The sequence below is a fragment of the Coenobita brevimanus genome, chromosome 106 (genome assembly GCF_032717465.1).
Source record: "Coenobita brevimanus isolate Jiangsu-jjx chromosome 106, ASM3271746v2, whole genome shotgun sequence".
In the NCBI taxonomy this organism is placed as follows: Eukaryota; Metazoa; Arthropoda; class Malacostraca; order Decapoda; family Coenobitidae; genus Coenobita; species Coenobita brevimanus.
The window spans coordinates 12553435-12579894 of NC_137059.1; the positions used below are offsets into that span (position 1 = coordinate 12553435).

A 26460-nucleotide genomic window follows, 5' to 3' on the forward strand; every position below is an offset into this window, starting at 1 on the left:
TGACGTTGTGTGTGTAGGACTGGATAATCTGGAGATTTATATATATTCATTTTTGTTTCAGAGCAAGTATAGTTTTCATGATGTGTGGCTTTTATTTTTTCTGGAAATGGGAAAGTATGTACAGTTTTCAAAGTTACATTCTGAGTGCTTATAAGTTTTAGATTGTATATTATGTTTTGTTATGGATGATTAGAGGGTAGATAAAGTTTTCTCATTTTCTGCACTGGGAAGTTGTATGAGAGGCAGAAAGGCAACTTACCTCAGTCACTGGGATGATGCCTTTGTACGTATTATTCTTGTTACATACGGACGAGTTTGTTAAACGCTGGAGAGACGATTGATAGTGATGGGGTTAGAAACTGTCTCTCATGAAATTCCTGACAGCCTGAAGGTAGGAAGAACACAATGTTAAATACGTGCAAAAGTTCTGTCTATCTATAGCCGTAAGGGATGGCCACAAACAGCTCGTCTCCATGTTGCTCTGTCCCCTACCATCTTGATGTCCACCCTCCACCTTACACCATCCAGAGTTGAAAGTTATAAAATGTACTGTAATTGACGGCCTCCATTAAATTACGGAAAAAAAATCTTGAGGAGGAATGCTTTTACCGCTGATAAAACCACGTGTATCATACTAATCATTTTAATTTGGCCTAAAGTTACCATCTCTTCATCTTGAATGGTGAGCTATAATAATAGAATAACATTAGAATATAGTTTCAGTCACGAAGAAGTGCTATGATAAGGAGGCAGAGACAGTATTGTCTTTTTTTTTTCTTTTTTTTTTTCAAAGATCTGGGAGTGACCCTGTCCGTTTACCTCACACTAACGATTTCTGGAAACGAAGTGCTTCACCTCCGAAGACTGGCGATTTCAGTAAAGCCACACGACACGACATCACACCACACCGCACCACACGACACGACACGACACCACACCACATGGCGTCACGCCACACCACACCACACCACCCTCTCACACCACACCACATGGCGTCACGCCACACCACACCACACCACCCTCTCACACCACACCACATAGTCACCATCTCACACCACACAACTATACACCAGAGGCTTTAATCACAGGGCCCTGATGTTCCCGCGTGAAGTACTTTCGTATTTGTTGTGCTGATGAGTTACATGAAATAAACTGCAAAAGGACGACACCTGAGGCTAAGTTAAGGACACTATACTGTAACCCTCTAATCGCTGCCTCCTGTTTAATATTTTTTCCTTGAATGACACACACACACACACACACACACGGCATCGTCGGAGGAAGACGTCCTTTACAGGCGCTCCATACCAGCTCAACACGGCTAGAGGCACTACCTAAATAAGTATCTTTGAATGAGTCAAGCTCTGTACCAGGTTAGACTAAATGATTTTTCATTATTAAAAGGAAAAGAAATAATAAGTTTAAATAAGACTGGTTGAAACAACAAAGAACCACGATGCGTTGAGTCAGCTGGGTTTGTTTATACTACGGCAACACGCGGAAAGTGTAAGTACATACAAAATGGATACATACTTCAGTAAAACAAATTTGGAAAAGAAAAGGGATAAAAGTAAAAAGCAAAATGATGATTTCTGCCAAGAACTGGTTGAAGTGGAGACTCACAATAGACTGGCTGAACGTGTACACAAACTAGAAATGGCTTTCAAAAATGAAATTGTTGAAATAAAGAAGCAAATGCACTTGCAAAAGGAAGAGATAGAAAAACTGGGAAGGGAGGCCAATAAGAAAGACACAACCATCAGTGAACTAACAGTGGAATTGAATACGCTTAGGAAGAAAGTGAGTGAAATGGGAAGTACAGTAGTTAATCACGAGAGTGTTATGGAAGAGTTAAAAAATGACACAGAGACAATTAGACAAGCAAGCAGTCTTATGGACCAGAGCGTGATATTGAGAAGATAACACAGGTGAATGAAGCTGTGCAAAGCTACAAAAATGATGTAGAAACCACGTATGCTGAAATGGTGAAAGTAAAGAAAGACTTAGAAACAAGGGTGGAGGAAAAAAACATTAAAAAGGAAGTGAAAAGAATAATCCAAAACAATCCAAAGTTAGTCAGAGATTCGGTAGAAATAAATAAATCAATAGTAATCACTGGTATAGAAGAGGAAGAAATTAAAAAGAAAATCACTAGAGACAAAAAGGAGATGGCAAATGTAATGAGCTTACTGAAAGAAGTATCAGAGGAAATCTGTAGTAAAGACATAGAGGAACACAAAAGGTTAGGGAAATACGAGAAAAGCAAGACAAGACCTGTAAAGGTGACTTTCCAGAGTGTAAACACTGTGGAAGAGATACTAAAAAATGCAAAGAATCTTATGGAAAAAGAGGAGTTCAAAAATGTATGGATAAAAAGATGCCTAACACAAGAGGAACTGGAATTACTGAAAGAGAAAAGGGAGGAAGCAAAAACAAAAAATGAGGGAAGATCAGAAGAGGACAAGAAGAAATTTTTTTTACAAAGTAATAGGATTGCAGGTACGAAAGTGGTACACAAACAGGATGGAAGAAAAAGGAGGAAGGTAGTAGAACCATGTCATGACAAGTATATAAACATGATGATAAAGTTGATGTACTCAAATGTGGATGGAATGGTATCTAAATTACTAGAGATGAATGATTATGTCAGAGAAAATGAACCACAAATAATATGCCTAACTGAGACAAAATTAACACCAAGGATATCCAATGACATACTAAACTTAGAGGAATACAATATATGGAGAAGAGACAGAAACTTAAAAAAAGGAGGAGGAATTATAATATTAACTAAAAAAAATCTAAAAGTCAAGGAAATAAACCTAGATATACCATCACAAGTAGAACTGATTGCAGTAGAGATCGACACATCTGAAGGTAAAGTAATTGTAGCCAATTTGTATATGCCACCCAGATCAAACACATGGGAAAGAGACGAATATGAGGACCTGGCAGAGAGTACAATTCAGAGTATAAGATCCTTGCTACATAAAATGGAAGAGAAATTGGAAAGAATTATACTAACTGGGGATTTCAATACAAATATAAATTGGAATACTCTAGATATAAATAGCCAAGAAAGCTGTTGGGACCAAAAGCTCCTGGATCTCGTACAAGAGTTTTTCTTAACGCAACATGTGAGGGAAACCACTAGAAAAAGAGGACTTGATGTACCTTCAGTGCTAAATCTAATATTTACTAGGCAAGAAAATGACATTGACAGTTTAATATATCACCCTCCACTCAGCAAAAGCGATCATGCAGTACTAAATTATAACTTCAGGATAGCATATGACATAGTAAACAGCAATGACAGTTACAAAAAGAGACTAAACTATAAAAAGGGAAATTATCAAGACCTAAAGAAGTATTTCTTAGAAGTTGATTGGGAAAATGAGCTTAGAGGACAAGATTTAAATGCTGTATATAAAAAATTTTGTGAATTTTATGAAATAGGAGTCCAGAAGTACATCCCACAGCACAAAGAAGTAGATAAGAAAATACAGAAATGGTTCAATACAGAATGTAAAAAATCAAAAGAAAGAAGAGATTTGTTGTGGAATAGATACAGAAGACACAATAGTGAAAGGGCGTATAATAATTACAAACAGGCAAGAAACGACTATACAAGAATAAGGAGGGAAGCCCAAAAACAGTTTGAGGAGGATATAATAAATAAAAGTAGTGATCAACCAAAGTTGTTTTACAGCTATATCAGAAACAAAACCAAAGTAAAAGATATAATACAATCCATCACGGACGAGGGAATCACTTATACACAAGAGAATGATATTTGTGAAGCACTAAATAAGAATTTCCAATTAGTTTTTACAGAAGAAAAAAATTTTGAGAGGGAATATGTGGAACACGCATGTCCACACATACTACCAGATATACAAATAGCAGAAAAAGTAATACAGGAGGAGTTAAGTAGATTAGACAGAGGAAAAGCAAGTGGTCCTGATGAAATTTCATGTTGGGTGTTACGAGAATGTGCAAAGGAGTTAAGTAAACCATTATTTTTAATTTTCAAGAAATCCTTGAGTCAAGGGAAACTACCTGATATTTGGAAAAAAGCAAATATAGTCCCCTTATTCAAGAAAGGAAATAGACAAAATCCTCTCAACTACCGACCAGTATCACTGACCAGTGTTGTAAGCAAGGTATTAGAAAAACTTATAAGAAAAGCTTGGGTAAATCATCTAGAAGAACACAGTATGATAACAGAAAGACAGTTTGGCTTCAGATAAGGAAAATCATGTGTTACTAATCTGTTGAGCTATTATGACAGAGTAACAAACACAATACAGGAAAGGGAAGGATGGGTGGACAGTATCTATTTAGATTTCAAGAAAGCTTTTGACACAGTACCACACCAAAGACTTTTATGGAAGCTGTACCATCAAGGAGGAATTCGAGGCAAACTGTTTTGTTGGATGCAAGACTTTCTCATAAAAAGAGAAATGAGGACAGTACTAAGAGGAAACTACTCATCATGGAAAGAAGTGACTAGTGGAGTACCACAGGGTTCGGTGCTGGCACCAATCATGTTTCTAGTGTACATAAATGATATAAACAGTAACTCTGGAAATGAGAGCTATCTGAATATGTTTGCAGATGATGCAAAAATACAAAGGAGAATTACTAGCACAGACTCTTGTAGGGAGCCACAAGAAGAATTAAATAAACTTCATGAATGGAGTACTACATGGCAAATGGAATTCAATGTGGACAAGTGTCATGTAATCAAGTTTGGTAAAAGTGGAAAAAGTCCTGATTGGGATTATAAGTTAGGAAATAAAACCCTATACACATCAGAAAGAGAGAAAGACCTAGGTGTGATTATCAATAACAGACTATCTCCGGCTGACCACATCAGCGAGAAGGTACGGAACATGTATACACTGCTTGCAAATATGAGAATAGCATTGACATACATAAATGAAGACCTGCTAAGAAGGATAATATCATTCATTAGACCAACCCTGGAATATGCATCAATAGTCTGGAGTCCTCATCTCAAAAAGCATATAGACAAGATTGAAAAAGTTCAAAGGGCCGCTACAAGATGGATACCAAGCTTAAGGGACCTAAGCTACGAAGAAAGACTAAATAAACAATCTACCAACACTACAGGAGAGAAGGAAAAGAGGTGACATGATAATGCTATATAAGTGCATATCAGGAAAGGAGAAAATAGACATAAATGATTACTTAACATATGGAGAAGCATCAGCAAGAGGACACTGCAAAAAACTGCATAAGAAAAGAGGTGATAAAGACGTAAGGAAATTCAGTTTCCCAAACAGAGCAATTGATCAATGGAATGCACTACCGAATGAAATAGTGTGTGCCAAAACAATTCACAAATTTAAGGATATGTACGATAAATATGGTCTAAGACACGGGACAATACGAGCTTGACTCATTCCTGTAAAGATACAATTAGGTAAGAATTAGGTAAGAACACACACACACACACACACACACACACAAGTTTATTTTCGTGGTCGCCTTTCCTTGTTGGTACATTTCCTTTGATGTGTGTGTGTGTGTGTGTGTGTGTGTGTGTGTGTGTGTGTGTGTGAGAGAGAGAGAGAGAGAGAGAGAGAGAAGTCATGTACCTCACGTCCTCTCACCCTTGGGGGACATCAGTTCATACCCTTGAGAGAGAGAGAGAGAGAGAGAGAGAGAGAGAGAGACTAGCAGAAAAGATGGTAAATTCTAGAACAGAGAATAGGAAAAAAAGAACACTAAAGAAAAGAGAAAAACAAAAACAAGAAGTACAGGAAAAAGGAGAGGAACAGAAGGAAATGGAAGAGAGCTTGTGAAGAAAAAGGAAGGGGGGATGTAGAGGGAAGAGCTGAGTGAAGAGGGATGGAGAGTAGAGGGAGGAAGAAGGGAGGAGAGGAGGAATAGTAGGAAAAGAATGGAGGAACAGTAGGAAGGAAAGAAGAATGGAGAAGAAGATGGATGGAGGGGAAGAGGGATGGAGATAAGAGAGAAAGGATTGAGAGGAAGAAGGAGGGATAGAAGGAAAGGGGGAGGGATGGAGAGAAGGGACTGAGGAAAAGGAAAAGGGACGGAGAAAAGGGAGAGGAGAAAGAAGGAAAGGAGGAGGGATGGAGGGAAAGGAGGAGAGATGAAGGGGAAGGGGAAAAGAAAAAATAAAGGAACAGCAATGGAGGGAAGGGAGGAGGGATGGAGGGAAAGGAAGGGAAGAGGAATTCTGTGAAAGGAAGAAGGAGGGAGGAGGAAGGGAAGAGAGGAAGACTATAGAGAAAGAGGAAGAGAAAGGAGAAGAAATGAAGAGATGGGAAAGAGAATGGAGACAAAAAAGAATAGGAGGGATAGTAGGAAATGAAATGAGAAAAAAAAAAAAAAAAAAAAAACGGATAGGAGTAATAAGAAAATGAGGTGAGAATGAAGTCGGAGAGAGAGAGAGAGAGAGAGAGAGAGAACATTAGGAAAAGAAATGAGAATAAAAAAATGAAAATAGCTGGAGAGAGCGAGCAGAGAAAAGCGGCTTGCCCCTCTCGGTAACATGACCCGTAATTAAATACTGGTGCAGATTTTGGCTTTTCAGGATATATATATACACACATGTGCATGGCTGGCGGAATGTGGTGTACACATATGCCTACATATATACATAGATGGATAAATGCATGCATACATGTACGCATAGATGACTACGCACTGAACATGGTATTTAATGCTGATGCAGATTTTGACCATCCAGGATATTTATGTATATATTTTTGTGGGCTAAAGGAGTGCATGCTGAGGCTTATATATATATATATATATATATATATATATATATATAGCACCAGTCGAGCAGGGCAGTACTCCCTAGGTGGATGGAAAGCTGATGACAGAGAGTGCTGGAGCTCCCGTTTCATCAGCCCTCAGGACTAGTTCCTGACCATCCCCCTTTGCTGAACTTTTTCAGTGTCTCAGTTACACAGAGAGTAGGCCAGCATGCTCTCCAGTACAAATTTCTCTAACTATCTACACCAAACTACATGCACAGTACACACTACACTTCCTATTCAAAATTAAAAAAAAAATGGCGTCTCTTCACCAAGCCTCGGAGTCCCCAGGGGGGGGGACCATAAATGCCACCACCATCCGCCCCTCTCCCGGTGACGACTCGAGGTGCCTGGAACCACTGTCTGACTCTTCTTCTTCATTTCTGCAACATTCGTGGCCTTTCCTCTAACTTTCGCTCTGTTGAGCACCACCTCTCCTCCTCTAAACCTCACCTTCTATTTCTAACGGAGACTCAGCTGTCTGAGGCAACTGACAGCAAACCCTTTTCTGTATCCTCCTACTTTCTCTATACTCATTTCAAAGCCAAAGGTGGCTGTTGTGTATATATACGCAACGACTTATCTTGCTCTCGTGTTCCTGAACTCTATTCTTCTGAATTCTCTACACTCTGGCTTCGGCTTTCCTGTCATTCTCTGACTAAATATATCTGTGCTGTTTACTTATCCCCTAATTCTACTGACTATCAAAAATTCTTCGACTATCTTACTTCTACGATGGAACACATTCTATCCATTTCTCCTTTCTCTGAAATCTCCATTCTAGGAGATTTCAATGTTCACCACCACCTTTGGCTCTCCTCTCCTTTCACGGATCCACCTGGTGAACAAGCCTACATCTTTTCTATCCTTAATGACCTAGAGCAGCTTGTACAGCACCCTACCCATATCCCTGATCGCCTTAGAGTGAGCTCCAACATACTTGACCTCTCCCTCACAACTAATCCTTCTGCTTACTCTGTTAATCTTTTCTCTCTGTTGGGCTCCTCCTATCACAACCTTATTACCTTAACCTGTCCTATCACTCCGGTACGGCCTGTGGACCCTCCAGGGAAACGTCGTCTGGGGCATTTTCGAGCCGCGGACTGGGAGGCCCTCAGGAGTACTTCTTTGATTTTCCCTGGAATGATTATTGCTTCCGTGGCCGGGAGCCATCTGAGTGTGCCTTGCGCATTACGGAGGTTATTCTCTCAGGCATGGAAGCATACATTCCTTTCTCATATCCTTTGACTAACGCAAGAAAGCCTTGGTTTAATCACGCTTGTTCTAATGCTGTCGGCAACAAGGAGAGGGCCTACAAAAGGTACCAGAGCCAACCCACCCCTGAATCACATCATCTTTACGTTTCTGCCCGGAATCGTGCTAAGTCTGTTCTTCGCTCTACTAAAAATAATTTCATCCATACTAAATGCTCTCAACTCTCCAACTCGAATTCTTCCCGCTCCTTCTGGCACCTTGCTAAAAATCTTTCTAACAACTTTATCTCATCATCCTTCCCTCCTCTTTTCTACTCGGATGGTTCTGTAGCTATTTCTTCTACTGATAAAGCAGATCTCTTTGCACAGACTTTCTCCTCCAATTCCACCTTAGACGATTCCGGTGCTGTTCCTCCATCACTTCCCCCCTCTGACTTCCTCATGGCTGACATTAAAATTTCTTCAGTTGATGTATTTTCTGCCATCACTGGCCTCAGTACTAACAAGGCATATGGGCCTGATGGGGTCCCTCCTGTTGTTCTCAAGAACTGTGCTTCTGTGCTTACACCCTGCCTAGGCAAACTATTTCGCCTTTGTCTGTCAACTTGTACCTTTCTTTCTTGTTGGAAGTTTGCTCTCATTCAGCCGGTCCCAAAGAAGGGTGACCACTCCCAACCCTCCAACTATCGTCCAATTGCTTTAACGTCCTGTATTTCAAAAGTTTTCGAGTCAATTCTCAATAGAAAAATTTTAAGGCATCTTTCCTATCACAACCTTCTTTCCGATCGTCAGTACTAGTTCCGTCAGGGACGCTCCACTGGCGATCTTCTCACCTACCTTTCAGACTCCTGGTCATCCTCCTTTCGGGACTTTGGCGAAAGCTTTGCCATTGCACTTGACATCTCAAAGGCTTTCGATCGAGTCTGGCATAAATCTTTAATTTCCAAACTGCCCTCCTACGGTTTCTATCCTTCTATCTGTGCCTTCATCGCTAGTTTCCTTTCTGGTCGTTCTATAGCTGCTGTTGTAGACGGCCATTGTTCTTCTAGATCTATCAACAGTGGTGTTCCTCAGGGCTCTGTCCTATCACCAACTCTCTTCTTTTTATTCATCAATGATCTTCTAAGCTGTACATCTAACCCTATCCACTCATACGCTGATGACTCCACCCTTCACCTTTCCATTCGGTTCCTGCAACGCCCATCTCAACAGTTACTTCAGCAAACAAGGGATGAGGCTATGGCACACCTAATGTCTGACTTGGCTCGTATCTCTGACTGGGGTAAAAATAATATGGTTGTTTTTAATGCATCTAAGACTCAGTTCTTACACCTATCAACCCAACAAAATCTTCCACAGGTATACCCACTGATGTTTAATAATATTCAGCTTAATCCTGCATCATCCTTGAACATGCTTGGGGTTTCATTTACTCGGGACTTATCTTGGAAAGATCATATTACATCTCTTGTGAAATCTGCTTCCAAGAGATTAGGTGTGCTAAGCCGACTCCATTCTTTCTTTACCCCTGCACAATTGTTGACTCTATACAGGGGTTTTATCCGCCCCTGTGTGGAGTACAACTCTCATGTGTGGGGAGGCTCCTCACATACAGCTCTTCTCAATAGGGTGGAGTCAAAGGCTTTTCGTCTCATTAACTCTCCTCCTCTTACTGACTCCCTTCAACCTCTGTCTCTTCACCACACTGTTGCATCTTTATCTCTTTTCTATCGCTACTTTAATGGTCACTGCTCCTCTGAACTGTCTGCTTGCATTCCTCCACCTTTACGACGGGCGCGTAGCACCCGTCTGGCAGCAAACTCTCATCCCTTTTCTGTCCAACTCTCTAATGCAAGAGTTAACCGTTATTCCCAGTCTTTCATTTATGCAACAGGTCAGCTCTGGAACTGTCTCCCTCTGTATTTCCTGCTGCCTATGATCTCCTGTCTTTCAAACGCAGTGTGTCCAGGCATCTCAAAATGATCGGATCTTGAATTTGGCTCTCTATTGTATTTTGTTTTTCTCTTGGAGGGAACTGTTACTGCGGGCTCATGGCCTTTGGTTCCTTCTTCCTCGCATTAAATATATATATATATATATATATATATATATATATATATATATATATATATATATACGGTATATACTGTGTATGTATATATATATATATATATATATATATATATATATATATATATATATATATATTTATACGGGTGGGTACTGTGTAGACTATATATATATATATATATATATATATATATATATATATACGGTATATACTGTGTATATATATATATATATATATATATATACTAGCCGAAAAGGTCCGCCCTCCGGGAGGACTTTTTCGGCTAGCTCCTGCGGAGGGCTGATTCGGCCTTTGGCCAATGTACCTAAAGTAACATTTCAACATACAATTAATCCTAATAAATTATATACCAACACACTCCCTGGATCATGCTGATTCAGAATATGTATCATACGTGGGGCTAGACACTAAGGAAGCTGAGTTTATAGGTAACAAGCATACAAACACTCGCCTTGTGAGCAAGAAGCACGTAAAGAGATTAGTGAAGAGGAAAAAGAAGGAGATAAATGATAATCTGGGAAGAAAAATGAATGCCAACTACTTTGAAAACAGGAAGTTATTCTGGAAAGAAGTGCGGAAATGTAGAAGTGAAAGTGGAAAGAAATGTGATGGTGTGAAGGATGTAGGTTGTAGATTGTTAACCCATAGGGATGACGTAAGGACCAGATGGAAAGAATATTATGAAACCCTGGTGAATGGAAATAGAGAGAGCAGAGCAGCTGTAAACATGACTGGTTTTGGGGGTGTGCTGAGAAGGAATGCAGTGCCAGGAGACGTGACACTCACAGAGGTGAAGAGTGCTGTGAAGCGACTGAAAAATGGGAAAGCAGCTGGAGTTGATGAGGTGTATGCAGAGATGCTTAAATGTGGTGGTCTTATTGGAGATATGTAAGAAGGCATGGATGAGTGAAACTGTTCCTGCAGAGTGGAAAAAGGCTGTGATTGTACCCCTGTACAAAAAGAAAGGTGAGCGAGGTGAGTGCAAGAATTATTGTGATATAAGTTTACTGAGTGTGGTAGGGAAGGTATATGAAAGAATTATTATAGAGAAAGTAAGAGAGATATCAGAAGTCCTAGTGAGTGATGAACAGGGTGGCTATAGGAGTGGCAGAGGATGCGTGGATCAAATATTTATAGTAAGACAGATAGCAGAGAAGGCTTGTGAGAAGGACAATAAGATGTTTATGGCATTCATGGATCTGGAAAAAGCATATGACAAAGTAGACAGAGAGGGGTTGTGGAAAGTTTTGCGCATGTACAGTGTAGATGGTAAGTTGCCAGGTGCAGCCAAGAGTTTTTATGATGGTAGCAAAGCATGTGTAAGGGTTAATGGACATGCATCTAAGTGAATGGTCCACGATCAGAGTGGGCGTGCGACAAGGTTGTGTGATGTCCCCATGGTTGTTCAGTATATATATAGATGGGGTGATGAGGGAAGTAAAAACATGAGTAATGGAGAGAAGGATGGCGTTGGAAATGAATGGTGATGGATGGATTATCTCAAATTTGTTGTATGATGGTGATGCAGTACTGCTTGCATTCCTTCTTCCTTGCATAAAAAAAAAAAAAAAAAGTACTGGATAAGAACTTGGTAGGCAAGTGAAGAGTTTTGCTGATGTCTGTGAGCGTCGTGCCTTAAGAGTAAATGTAGAAAAGAGTAAAGTGATGGTTACTGAGAGAGAAGGAGATTCCCAGTGTGTTGTTACAGTGAATGGAGAGAGACTGGAATTGGTGAGAGAGTTCAAATACCTGGGTACAGTGATAGAAAAGAGAGGAGAATGTTCCAAAGAAGCTGAAAGTAGAGTGACACAAGGAAGAAAAGTAGCTGGTGCAATGAAGGCCTTGATGAGAAACAGAGGCTTGAGTGTTGTAGCTGACGAGGCTTACATGAGGGAGTGTTAGTGCCAACTTTAACATATGGTTGTGAGACTATGGTGTGACATGAAAATGAAACGTCAAGAGCAAGAGCAGTGGAGATGGGACTGCTGAGGAATGTATGTGGAGTACAGAGGGTGGGTAGGATACGAAATAATGTGATTTGTGAAAGATATGGAGTGAGGTAGTCGGTGGACACCAGAATCGAAGAGAGTGTACTGAGATGGTATGGTCATGGGGAGAGAATGGATAACAATAGAGTGGTGAAAAAGGTACTGTATATCTGAGCGAATTTAAAGGAGGGAGGAGACGAGGTAGGCCAAGGAGAAGGTGGATAGATATGGTGGATGAGTGTGCTACGAAGAGAGGTTTGGAAGTCAGTGAGGCTAGGGAACTGAAAAGAGATCGAGCTGGCTCGATGAATATTGTGAGGAGAAGTGCATGATCAGGGATTTGGCACCCTTTTTTTAACGTGGCAGCATCTGGATTGACTCAGTCGGATACGTTTATGTGAAGCTGCAGAATGTGGTGAATGTTTTTGATGGATCCGATGGAGCCAGGATTCTGAGGGCTTGAATGATGAGTGAATGGAAGCGTGGCCCATTGGATTGGGTAAATTTGGGCTGCCTGGACATTGCTACTCCTCACCCTGCCCTTGGGTGGGAAAGGAGGTCCAGATGATGATGATAATGATGATGATTATATATATATATATATATATATATATATATATATATATATATATATATATATATATATATATATATATATATATATATATTGCCAGACGCCATAATTCAGTAAGGGTGGCCATTTGACTTTGAGTTATTTGTTTTGCTGGGAGGGGCACTAAACCCTCCACCAACCCACTTGTTGACATGTAGGGAACATGTATGGTTTGGTTATATGGTTACCACCCAAAATGGATTCTTGGCTTACAGGAATCCATTTGGCTTGCACTCAATGTAAAGCCATCTGTAAAGGAAAGAAAAGCAATAAAAAGCGACAGGAAAGATGGAAGAAATAGGGAGAGAGGAGGACAGGCACAGAAAAAAAATGATAAAGGCTAAGGAAGAAGTAGGCAGCACTACAACATCAAGTGAGTGGATGATGATCGCCACCACCTACCACTAATATAAATATATATATATATATATATATATATATATATATATATATATATATATATATGTATATACACACACTAATGCTTGCCCACAAATATATATATATATATATATATATATATATATATATATATATATATATATATATATATATATATATACACTAATGCTTGCCCACAAATATATATATATATATATATATATATATATATATATATATATATATATATATACATACACTAATGCTTGCCCACAAAGATTTGTGGGAATATCTAAGTAGCTTTTCTATTACAAAATGTTTACAAGTGCCAATGTCGTTGTTTCCATATCGTTATTGAGCCCAGAATGACCAGTTCTAACCCAAAAGTATGTATTTTTTTATTTTTTTTTCATATTTTCACATGCCACGGTTTCCAACTATATTGTGCCTTCTCGTCGCGAGCAATAACCCAAATTTTTGTTTGGTATTTTTCCAACACTCCTGGACTTACGCCGACCTAGTCGATATCTATTACTGTTTGCATGAAAGAAACGAACAAATGCACAAACAGACAGAAACATACACATATATATATACGTTGTCACGGTACAAATGTTATGGTATGGGAATAGATAGATTATGGTAGACAGCGTCCATGTCATGTATGTGGTTTACAATAAGTATGGTTTGTTTAGTATATTTATTTCTTATTATCAATAACTGAAGTTGTTCTAGGTATGGTAGCAATAATGTGGGTGGTAGACATAGTTCATTCATTTTAAGTAGGAGTAGGTGTTCGTCCTTTTGCAGCTAATTTTCTGTGCCTCATTGGCAGAATAAGACAATGCTACAGCTCAGCAAAACTTCTTTGTGACTTGCACCGTATTCTAGCATTAATCTCTTGCTATAGCTCAGCATTGAAGACTGGGTGATGACAATGTTGCATCCAGTTAAAGTGATCGGAGTCCCCGCATATTCGTGGGGGTTAGGGGACACAGACCCCCGCAAATGGGAGGATCCGCGAATTTTGGATGCTCCCACTAGAAAATGGTGAAATACCGAATGTTTCTGTTGCCTTGTGCTGAACAGCACATGCCTATACCAACTGTACAATACAAACAGTACCATTGTATAGGACAATATTTATCACTGAAAACATGCAAAAAGTCACTCATGAGCCTATAGGAACAAGTGCTACCACAAGAGAAAGGTAGGAGATTAATGCTGCTGGTGCTGTGTGCTGACCAGCACTTGCCTGTACCAGGTAAGTGCACAATTAACTACAGAGGACAGTATTTCTCATGGAAAACATGCAAAAATAATTATTTATGAACTGCTAGGAACAGCTGATGCTGTGTGAAAAATAGGAAATATCTTCCTGTGCCTTTTTGAAATAATTTCGCGGAGAATCCGCGAATATCCAAACCCGCGAGTAGCAATCCCACGAATAGAGGGGGTTGACTGTACCTAGTAATAATGGCCTGTGTGACGCCATTAAAACTTTGTTTTTGCCATAACAAAAATGTATTAATCTCGGGAGACAATTTTCGGTCTGGAAGGTTTGGCTAGAAAATTAAGAGGTCCTTTCTTAGCTCAGTATAATCATTTAGAGGGAGCAAGAATGAACTGAATGAAGATGTCATTGAGCTGAATTTTGGATATTTCATACAGTATACGATATTATAACTTTAAAGGCTGCAATTATGCCCGTTCTTCTCTAACTTGGCCAGAAATTGCCATCTCTCCATCTGAAGTGCTGGGTTTTAATGATCAACACTAGAAAATCTATCTATCTATCTATTGCCAGACACCATAATCCTGTAAAGGGTGGCCATTTGACACTGAGTTAGTCGTTTTACAGGGAGGGGCACCAACCCTCCACCAACCCACTTGTTGACACGTAGGGAGCACGTGTAGTTTGGTTATATGGTTACCACCCAGCATTGTAAATGGTTTCTTGGCTTACAGGAAACCATTTGGCTTGTCACTCAATGTAAAGCCACCTGTAAAGGAAAGAAAAGGAATAAGAAGTGACAGGAAAGGTAGGAAATGATACTATGAAAAATGATTTGAGACAATGCTACAGAAAGAATGTAGAGTCGTAGTATTGGCTTATTTTGCAACAGAGTTTCGTGGACTATGCTGCAAAAGGACGAGTTAAGGTGAAAGGAGCATAGTGTGTTGAAAGACTTCAGTGTCATGGAGTTTTTCATTGTCACTGTGTCATGGTGGAATGTGATTTTATGAATAAAATGCTGCCATTACTCGAAAATAAACACACAGAAATTGACATATGAAAATCAAATAGTGAGTTTTACTTTATGTGGCTTACTTCACCAATTCTCTAAAGACGAGAATTTATGAACTTTCTCAAAAGTACACAACAGAGACTGATCTACTCACGAATGCTGATTGTTAGTACTGTCAGCCTCTGAGAAAGTATTCTTACCCCCTGACAATCAATAACTAATACTAATAATGGACAGGTTCTTGTTGGTGCTTAACTCTTAGCTGGCACAACAGATTTAAGTTTTAATATGAAAGAGCAGGCTTAAATACCAGTCGTGAATAATGCAAGGAGCTTGTGCAAACTAGGAGTGGCAAACTAAAGTAATCTCAATATGAAGAAATTAAACACCATTAACACAGCTAAACGAGCTCAAAGAAAAGAACTGTAAATTTATTGATTACAATAAAATTTATGTTATATGAATCTCAAAATTAATTCAAAAGGGGAATTCATGGTCACAGGGGGACTCGTGAATTCAAATAACAAAGGAAATACAATCACTCATTCAAAAGCTAATCAGACTTAAGGCTAAGAAAACGAATGAAAATACTGGTCAGTGGAGGGAACGGAGCTGAAGCTATGAAAGACTGGGCGTCAGTCTGTTGCACACCAGGCACTGCTATTTGCTGCTAAGCTCACTTCACCAATCACCTTCTAGGTGGAGATCCAGGAAATCGCTGTAGAACGGAGATGCTGCTCTGTACGCTGGGCACAACGATCCTACTCTTGAGGTGGTCCAAAGCTGACTGACTAACCAAGCCAGGTATGGGAGTGAGAGCAGGCATGTTTGCCGGAAATGGGCATGGTCTAACTTCAATGGTCAATGGAGAGAGGGTGAACGTTATACACACGCAATAAAATCACTCAGTGAAGCGCTAATGTCATGCATAAGAACAGTCACTTTTGGAGCAGTGACGAATATTCTGAAAAACTATCCCAATCGAAGTGCATACGAGAATGGTTAAACAGAGTGATACTCAGTGGGAATTCCACTAGAGTTCATAGTTTTCTCACCCGAGTACAATGTCATGGATTTGTAGAATACACAATCTAATGAATCTGTGACATTACGCCCCATCAAAATCAAATTTTTCTTAGAAAACTTTAACGATATATACATATACATCCTAACTCAGTCACACAAGATTCACACTGTGGTGTGTGTACTATCCTGCTACAGGAGAAAATCACTGTCGCCAGTGAGTGTATAAACCTTGTATTTATGTTAATAGAAGCAAGCTTGAGGAAAAAAAAAAACTCCATGATGACAGTGAAAAATCCTGTACTCAGGTCACACTGAGCGAAAAATTCGCTACATTTACAGTAACACCTAATTGTTATGTAGCACTGTGTATGTAATACATGGTGTAGTTGTGAAAGTTGTAGTGTAACTGTACCTATGTCTAAAATGATATGATACATATTAATAGTAAATGGAGACAATGAGGCAGAAGAGAAGAGGTGCAGCAAGAGGCAGAGATGATCAGCTGATCTGCATGACAAAACCGCTTCACCTGCCAGCTGCACCTGCGAAATCAGTCAAGGTGGAGCATCAAAAGTGTCAGTGCGACAAACAATTTGTATTAAATTACAATTTCTCTCTCTGCCTAGTAGTCAGTACATATGCTACAAAAGGTACACCATTATTTTCTTAATGGATACATTATTAACCAGGAAACTTAGTCCCAGGACAGAATCTCAAAGGACCCTTTAGTTTACTGGTTAAACCTAACTCTACACTTGCGATTAATATTGGCAAGCTGAGAATCCCTACGCAATCTTGGGCAGGTCACTTTTTAACACCCAGTGTGGGTGTGAACACTCATGTGGATAATGTGCATTCTCCGGGAATCCTCAGAAAGGCCCACAGCTCGAGATGCTCCACAAGGTAATTCAGACACAGCCTCGAATTGCCTCTGTGGGGTCTCAAACTTCCCCCTTAACTTATGGTACATATGTATGTACAGGCCCTGGACATAATGTGTCCTGTGGGGCCAGCAGGCGAGACATCAGGTCTGCACCCACATTATCACTGCTCTTTCAACTGACTCAGAGATTATGGGTGTGGATTCAAACGGCACAGGAAGGACATGTCTCTGATTGGTGGTACGTTGACACACATTGCAGGAAGGCATAAAGCTATTTATTTCTTGTCCCATTCCTGGCCAGAAAAAGTCAGCACAGATATGGCCCTGGGTTTTCTTTTTGACCATGTGACCTCCTGAGGCTGAACAATGACCCCTTTCTAACAATGCTTGACGTTACTTAGTGGGAACGACAAACTGCAGTTGAACCTCGCCCTGGGGTGTTCGTGACTCATGGTACAGCCATCTTTATTTACAAATGAACCTGGCTTGTCCTCCCTGTGAATACTTAATCACTTTACCCTTTTATTTCTTCCGCACAGTAGCAAATGTCGGGTCAGAGTGTTGTTCTTGGACAACATCTTGACTACAAATCATATCTTGTGGTGATGCAATGGTCACCGGGGAGAACACAGTTTGGAGCCTTAGCCATGGCTTGTTACTGCAGCCGAAGTCTGAGTAGCGTCATCTACGGTGCAAGTATACTTGGCACCTTGTATGTTGCCTATTGTTAGGTCAAACAAAGGTTCTGGCATGACAACTGCAATTGTCATACCAGCGTAAAATGGAGATGCCACCTGGATACGTGCCTCAGGGAACAATCTCACTGATCCATCAATAAGCTAAGCTTGGATCTGTTGACCTGTGTACTCCTCAGGCTGAACTACTGTAGACTCTGCCTGACAGAGCAACCTGAGGAACCACTGTCTCTCAGGACCTTTACAGGAATGCCTCCCACAAACCCTGGCTGAACAAGGAAGGCACTGTTACCTGTGGGAAGGCATGTGGAGGAAGCAGCCAGCCATTGATAAGGCTGCATAGCGCACAACTCTGTGAATGTGATGGGGTTCGTACTCGGACTAGATGCCTGAGGGGTCGTACTCACCATCTGGGGGGTTCGAGCGTTGACCACCTGTGGAGGAGGGTTCACTGTCGCAGGGGGACTAGTGAATTGTGAAGGAGGACCTGTGCTGCTAGGGACAACACCATCATACTGCTGTTGAGGAATGAAGGCTACGTTTGCCTCCTGCCTCTGATACACTGGGGCTGATGCTGAAAAGGATTGTCCCAACTGTTGGTTGCATGGCTGATACTGCTGCTGGTTAGGGTACTTGTTGTACAGCTTCCAATTGGGTTTCTGCATATTTTGCCCCTGGTCCTTCTTCTGTTGTTTGTTTGGACCTTGGCCATTATTCTGAGAATGGCCTTGATGCTGGGGTTCAGTCTGAGATAGCTTCCTAGACTTGTCAGCTTTCCTGTTCCAGGTCTGTTGCTTATGAGTTTGGTACCCATACGCAGTGAAGAATGCATCAGCCTTTTCCACCATTTGGCTGGTATCCTTTACCTGGCAGATCTTAAGCTGAGCCATAAGCTCAGCAGGCCACGACTTTTCTAGCTGTGTGTGCAGCATAAGGTCAACTATCCCCTCTCACGTGTGAGGGGTTTCATCTTTCTCCATCCACTTATCTAAGTAAGCAGTAAGCCGATCGAGGAACTGAACAGCAGTCTCCTTTTCTTCGAGACGCGCCCTCATGAACTGACTCCTGGCGTCATCAACTGTGAGACCGTGTGCTTTGATGAGTGTAGCCTTCATCATCTCATACATAAGATTGTCTCCACGAATTCTGTGGAGAATATCGAGGGCAGGGCCCTTAAACAGGCTAAGAAACTGAAGCCGTTTAGCTGCCTCATCCAGCTGGTACAGCTGCGCCATGTCTTCGAAACGAGCTATGAATGGCTCGATTCGCTCACCTTCCTTGTATGAGGAAGCTTGAGATGTGGGGTTGCCAGAACATGTGCAGGGAGAGCACTTGTGGAGCTCGGATCAGTTGCACTAGATGTGCATGAAGCCAAGAAGTCTCGCTTGAGCTTCAGCATCTCAAGTTCATGTTTCTCACGTGCCTCATGCTCGACATGCTCATGCTCATGTTCTCTCTCGCGTTGTTCTCACTCGTATTCGTGCTCTCTGTCACGTTCCTTGCACTGTTCTCGCTCGTGTTTGCATTCTCTCTCGCTCATATTTGCGCTGTTCTTGCTCATGTTCACGTTGAATTCTACGCTCTTCACGGGCATCACTCTCTCAGTGCTGTTCATAAGTGTACTGTGAGAGCACATAGTCTTTAATTTCCTTGGGATCAGTAAGCCCCATATCTTCGGCTTCCTGTACATGTGTATATTAGTAGCCATGATGCTAATTCAACTAAGGCTGAGTGGACTAAAGACTGAGTACTGACTGCTGTTTTGCAGAGAAATGCTAATAATCAAAAGTAAAGAATATAGGCACAGGCTGGTGGTGACTAGTCTTACCTCTTGTGTAGGAGGATTCACTGTCACAGGGGGACTAGTGAATTGTGACTTGTTTTATCTCCTGTGGAGGAGGATTCACTGTCGCAGGGGGACTAGTGACTTGTTACTCGTTTTATCTCCTATGGAAGAGGATTCACTGTTGCAGGGGGACTTGTGAATTGTGACTCGTTTTATCTCCTGTTGTGGAGGATTCACTGTCGCAGGGGGACTAGTGAATACTCGTTTTATCTCCTGTGGAGGAGGATTCACTGTCACTGAGGGACTAGTGAGCTATGACTAGTCTTATCTAGTTAAACTGGTAAGATTCACTGTCGCTCGGGGACTAGTGAATCATGACAAGCCTTATCTAGTTATACTGGTAAGATTCACTATCGCTGGGGAACTAGTGAACTGTGACTAGTCATATCTAGTTAAACTGGTAAGATTCACTGTCGCTGGAGGACTAGTGAATCGTGACTAGTCTTGTCTTGTTAAACTGGTAAGATTAACTGTCGCTGGGGGACTAGTGAATCGAGATTAGTGCCTATAGCCTTTAATGATAACAGATACTTAGGTGTGAGTGAGTGAGTATTATTTCACTAAAAACTTTAGAGCTAGGAGTTAATATCCTGGAATGAGGTCACCAGATGTCACGGGGGGATGTGAATTTAAGAATAAAATGCTGATATTACTCGAAAGTAAACACAAAGAAATTGATTTGTGAAAATCAAGTAGTGAGTTTTACTTTATGCTGGCTTGCTTCACCAATTCTCTAAAGACGAGAATTTATGAACTTTCTCAACAGTACACAACAGAGACTAATCTACTCACGAGTGCTGATTGTTAGTTCTGTGAGCCTCTGAGAAAGTATTTTTACCCCCTGACAATCAATAACTAATAATGAACAGGTCCTTGCTGGTGCTTAACTCTTAGCTGGCACAATGGATTTAAGTTTTACTATGGAAGAACTGGTTTAAATACCAGTCATGAATAATGTAAGGAGCTTGTGCAAACTAGGAGCAACAAACTAAAGTAAGCTCAATATGGAGAAATTAAACACCATTAACAGTTAAACGAGCTCAAAGAAAAGAATGTAAATTTATTGATTACAATAAAATAAATTTACGTTACATGAATCTCAAAATGATTTCAAAAGAGGAATTCACGGTCAATGGGGAACTCTTGAATTCAAATAGCAAAGCAAATACACTCACTCACTCATTCAAAAGCTAATCAGACTTATGGCTAAGAAAACGAACGAAAATACTGGTCAGTGAAGGGAACGGACCTGAAGCTACGAAAGACAGGGCGTCTGTCTGTTGCACATCAGGTGCTGCTATTCGCTGTTAAACTCACTTCGCCGATCACCGTCTAGGTGGAGATCCAGGAAATTGTTGTACAACGGAAATGCTGCTCTGTACACTGGGCACAACGATTCTTCTCTTGAGGTGGTCCAAAGCTGACTGACTAACCAAGCTGGGTATGAGAGTGAAAGTGGGCATGTTCACCGGAATTGGGCATGGCCTAACTTCAGCGGTCAACGGAGAGAAGGCGAACGACATACACACTCAATAAAATCACTGAGTGAAGCGCTAATGTCGTGCATAAGAACAGTCACTTTTGGAGCAGTGACGAATATTCTGAAAAACTATCCTAATCGAAGTGCATACGAGGACGGTTAAACTGAGTGATGCACAGTGGGAATTCTACTAGAGTTCGTGGTTTTCTCACCCGAGTACAATGTCACGGATTTGTAGAATACACAATCTCATGAATTCGTGACACATTGTCTACAGACAGTTTTGTGCAGCTCAGGAGAGACTTTGTACTGGAGAGGTTGGGTGTAACTATTATAAGTACAGTAGAGTATGACTGTCGTTAAACCATTCATAAGAAAGGCCTTTCTTAAGCTACATAAAATAATGTAAGTATATATATATATATATATATATATATATATATATATATATTTATATATATATATATATATATATATATATATATATATATATATAAGGTCGTGTCTGCCATTGCATTTGTTCATTTTTTTTTTTCCACAGGAACAGTAATTGTTATTGACCTAATTCTTTTTTGCATTAGGTGGAAGTAAGTCCAGACGGTGTCAGAAAAAAAAAAAAAATTATTGCACGCGACACAACGGTGTGAAATTTGTCAGAAATCGCACTACGCGCGAAGATAATTTTTTCGACTTTTTAGTGAGAACTGGTCATTGTGGGCTCAGTGGCGGTACGGAAACATGCGAGTTGTGGACCTGTAGATTTACCATCAGGATTTCTGGTTGATCATAAAGACTCCATATTACTACTGGATGCTTTATTGGGAGCTTAGATGTTACACCCACGGAATATAGTTGATCTCTCTCATACAGTCTTTCAGGTCACAAGCAGGGAGTTTCCTCTGTGTGTGTTGCTCAATGTGACCACTACACTGTTTATAGATAAAACTCTCTCCAGCAGAATTTACAAGAGGTCTGCTGGCCTCTGACTGAGTCAAAGCCCACAGATGCCCCAGCACAAAACATCTGGTCAGTCTCTTACTTGTACAAAGATAATAGTATCTGCAAATATTTTGTAATTGAGAGTCTATTAGTTAGTCCCGCAAATTTTTTCGGGAAAGCACTAATATAAAAAAAGCCAAGCTGTGTATGTGTGTTTGTCTGTGATTTTGGTTCGTTTCTTTCATGAGAATGGCACTACAGGTAAATATCGGTATAACTGTTTCTGCATTAGGTCAGGGTAATTCCAGGGAGTGCCAAACTAATACCAAACAAACTTTTTGGCAATCGCGTGCGACGCAACGGCGTGAAAATGGCGGAAAAAGGGACAAACGAAAATGTCTGTCTGCAAATGTTCGTTTCGTTCACGAGACGGTAATAGATATCGACCTAATTCTTTTTGTATTCGTTATGGATACCATACTTGACTTCCAGTACCACATCGTCTCATTTTAGTGTATTCTTCCTACCTCCAGATGCTTTTATTCAGCCAAGGAAAGAACTGTCGTACTAAAGAGGTTCATCAAGGCTATGTCTAATCCTCTCCACTTCGGAAAATCTGCATGCTAGACTGAAAAAAGCAGTCCAAATTTTGCAGGAGTAAAACGATATATACATCATGGTAATGTACGAAATGTATGTAACTGAGAGTGCCCTGAGATGCATGGTAGCTTATGATAGTGTGACTGTGCTTTATCATAGGAAGGTAAATTGTGTATTTTTTCTACCATGTTAACAGTTCTTAAACTTAGCCTCTTCAATATGATGATATCAATATTATTTAAATCTTGTTCTCATGACTATTTTGTTCACCTTAGAAGAGCCAACTGATTGTGAAAGGGTCTATGAAGGCTGTATCTAATCCTTTCTGTATGAAAAATTTACTCTATTCTTCATAAATTCGCCTGGTGTTAGCAAGATTAAGATTAAAAAAAAAAAAAAAAGGTTTCCAAGTGAGTGTATTAAGTGTGAATGATAGAAGCCTGAGAAGCCTGATAATGGTGGTGTGAGTGTGTTTTGTGGTAACTTGGTAGGTTATCTGTTCTGCCATGTTGACTATTATTAAACTAGACTGCAGAAAAAAGTATGGTAGGATGTGGTGTGTAGGCTGGTATGAAAATCATGCAAGAGACGGTATACCCTATTTATCATGACTTGGTCCAGATTTTCGTTCTTATGCAGTTTATTAGTTTATTTAATGCAACTGGGTGGCTGAAAATGACAGTACTATGGCTGTACATCTTTTCCATTGCACTTCTTCGTGACTAGTATCATATTCTAGTGTTAAGCTATTGTTGTAATTCAGCATTCATAATGGAGAGATGGCGGTTCCAGGTCAATTTAAGGTATAAGAAAAAAAAGCTGCAAGCCATGGTGTGTATGGTAATAGAAGTAGTTACCTAAAGTGCATTGATTAACTAAAGATATGTATCACTGGAACTGGTAAATAGGATGTGTAGGTTATGATATTCGTGAAACACATGGTAGTTTTATTAGTTATCATGGCTGATATGTGGTATGTGTAAGAGAACCTCATCTGAAAAATGAAATGCGTACATGCTTACAATTTTATAAGGTAATGCCACTTCGGAGGAATATATATTCGTGTGTGTGTGTGTGTGTGTGTGTGTGTGTGTGTGTGTGTGTGTGTGTGTGTGTAGTGTTTTAGTGTCAGAAAGTAGTTTATAAGCAGGTTTATATTTTTGGAAGGGATTAATTTAGCGGCTATTGCCAAAAAAAAAGAAAAAGTATTTAGTATCCTTCATTTAACATTTATATTCACAGTTTACCTCCTTTTCTTCCCTCCACCCTACCGTCTTACCTCCCTTCTCCCATTTATAATTTTTTCCTTTTCACACCTCTTTTCCTTTCCCCTTATCCATCGCTTCCCTCCTATTTTCTTACTCTTCACCCTCCCCATACCTTCTTCTCTTTATCTTCCCTCTTCTTTCTCCCCTCCCCCATCCCCTCTCCCTTCTCTTTCCTCTCCCATTTCCCCTCCTCCTCCTTCTTCCCTCTTCCCTCCCTCTTCTCTTTCCCTTTCCTCTTCCCTCCCTCTTCTCTTTCCCTTTCCTCTTCCCTCCCTCTTCTCTTATCCTCCTTTTCCCCTCCCCCATACCCTCTCCCATCTCTTTCCCCTCCTGTCTCCTCCTCTCTCCTTCCCTCTCCCCTCCATCCCCTCATATCCCTCCTCCTTTTCTGTCCCCTTTCCTCTTCCTTGCCACTCCCCTCCTCCCTCCTTTGTCCCCTCCCCCCCACAGTAACCATCCCGCCACTACTGGAGTCACAGCCAGAGAAGGGTGAGCTGCTGTTCACGGTGACCCACGACCCAGACCAGGACCCAGAGCCATTCACACTGCCCTGCCACGCTGATGCATTGCCCCCGCCAAGGTGGGTTACTCTCATTGTTATCTGTCTGTCTATCAACACCCAGACGCCTTAATCCAGTAAGAGGGGGTGGGGGCACAAATATATCGCCTCCATGTCGCTCTATCTCCTGCCATCTCGCTGCCTTCTCCTCAACTTACATTCCCCTCTGTCTCCTATATCTCTTTACTTCATCCCTCCATATCATCTTTGGTCTCCCCCTCCCTCTCCCCCCTTCCACCTCACTCATACACACCTCCCTAGTTAGTCACTAACTCTTCATCTTCTCAGCTTGGCCAATCTACCTCAGTGTATTTCTCCTAGCGCTTTCTATCAAATCCACATCCACACCACAATGCTCCTTCACTTCCTTAGTTGTCAGTCTGTCTCTCCATGTAACGCCACATGCTCCGGTCATATAAACTCATTTCCACAGCTTTCACTTTTGACTTGTGCCCTTCCAACGGTTATACACTCGTAGTATTAAGGACATATTTCTCTTGCCATTGCAGGCACCGTAGGCATTTTCTTCTTAGCACCTTGGATCTGGGTGACGTTCTTTTAGTTCATGATTACTACTGTCAAGTGATTACATTCAACGTAGGAAAAGCTTCTCGTAGTGATGGGGTCTATTAAACTACATTTAACACCTCCAGTTCCAAAACCCTGCCATAAAGTAAATGAAACTGTCAATAGATGGCAGGAACAAAGAAGAGTTAAAAACAACTTCTGGTATTAAAGGGTTAGCGTTTTATGCCTATTTGACCTTGATATTTCTTATGGTATTTAATACATTTTTGTACGTATATACTTTTTTGTCAGTACCATCCAAGATGGTAGGTGTTAATGGGCAAAAAAAGTCGCTTACGACCTCTAAACCTCACCTTCTTTTTCTAACTGAGACTCAGCTGTCTGAGGCAACTGACAGCAAACCCTTTTCTGTATCCTCCTACTTTCTCTATACTCATTTCAAAGCCAAAGGTGGCTGTTGTGTATATATACGCAACGACTTATCTTGCTCTCGTGTTCCTGAACTCGATTCTTCTGAATTCTCTACACTCTGGCTTTGGCTTTCCTATCATTCTCTGACTAAATATATCTGTGCTGTTTACTTATCCCCTAATTCTACTGACTATCAAAAATTCTTCGACTATCTTACTTCTATGATGGAACACATTCTATCCATTTCTCCTTTCTCTGAAATCTCCATTCTAGGAGATTTCAATGTTCACCACCACCTTTTGGCTCTCCTCTCCTTTCACTGCTCCACCTGTTGAACAAGCCTACATCTTTTCTATCCTGAATGACCTAGAACAGCTTGTACAGCACCCTACCCATATCCCAGACCGCCTTCGAGAGAGCTCCAACATACTTGACCTCTTCCTTACAACTAATCCTTCTGCTTACACTGTTAATCTTTTCTCTCCATTGGGCTCCTCCGATCACAACCTTATCACCTTAACCTGTCCTATCACTCAGGTACGGCCTGTAGACCCTCCAGGGAAACGTCGTCTGTGGCATTTTGGAGCCACGGATTGGGAGGCCCTCAGGCAGTACTTCTTTGATTTTCCATGGAATGATTATTGCTTCCATGGCCGGGAGCCTGAGTGTGCCTTGCGCATTACGGAGGTTATTCTCTCGGGCATGGAAGCATACATTCCTATCTCATATCCTTTGACTAACGCAAGAAAGCCTTGGTTTAATCACGCTTGTTCTAATGCTGTCCGCAACAAGGAGAGGGCCTACAAAAGGTACCGGGGCCAACCCACCCCTGAATCACATCATCTTTACGTTTCTGCCCAGAATCGTGCTAAG

At 40.8% G+C, this 26460-nt stretch overlaps 1 protein-coding gene across 1 annotated transcript in view; it reads left to right on the forward strand.

The window, feature by feature from the left end:
* Positions 1-26460, forward strand: part of LOC145416430 (uncharacterized) — a 657995-nt gene that overhangs the window by 168822 nt on the left and 462713 nt on the right. The window contains exon 4 of the mRNA XM_080285378.1: positions 24540-24669. Within this exon, the coding sequence (XP_080141504.1) occupies positions 24540-24669 (130 nt within the window). The remainder of the gene's footprint in view (positions 1-24539; positions 24670-26460) is intronic.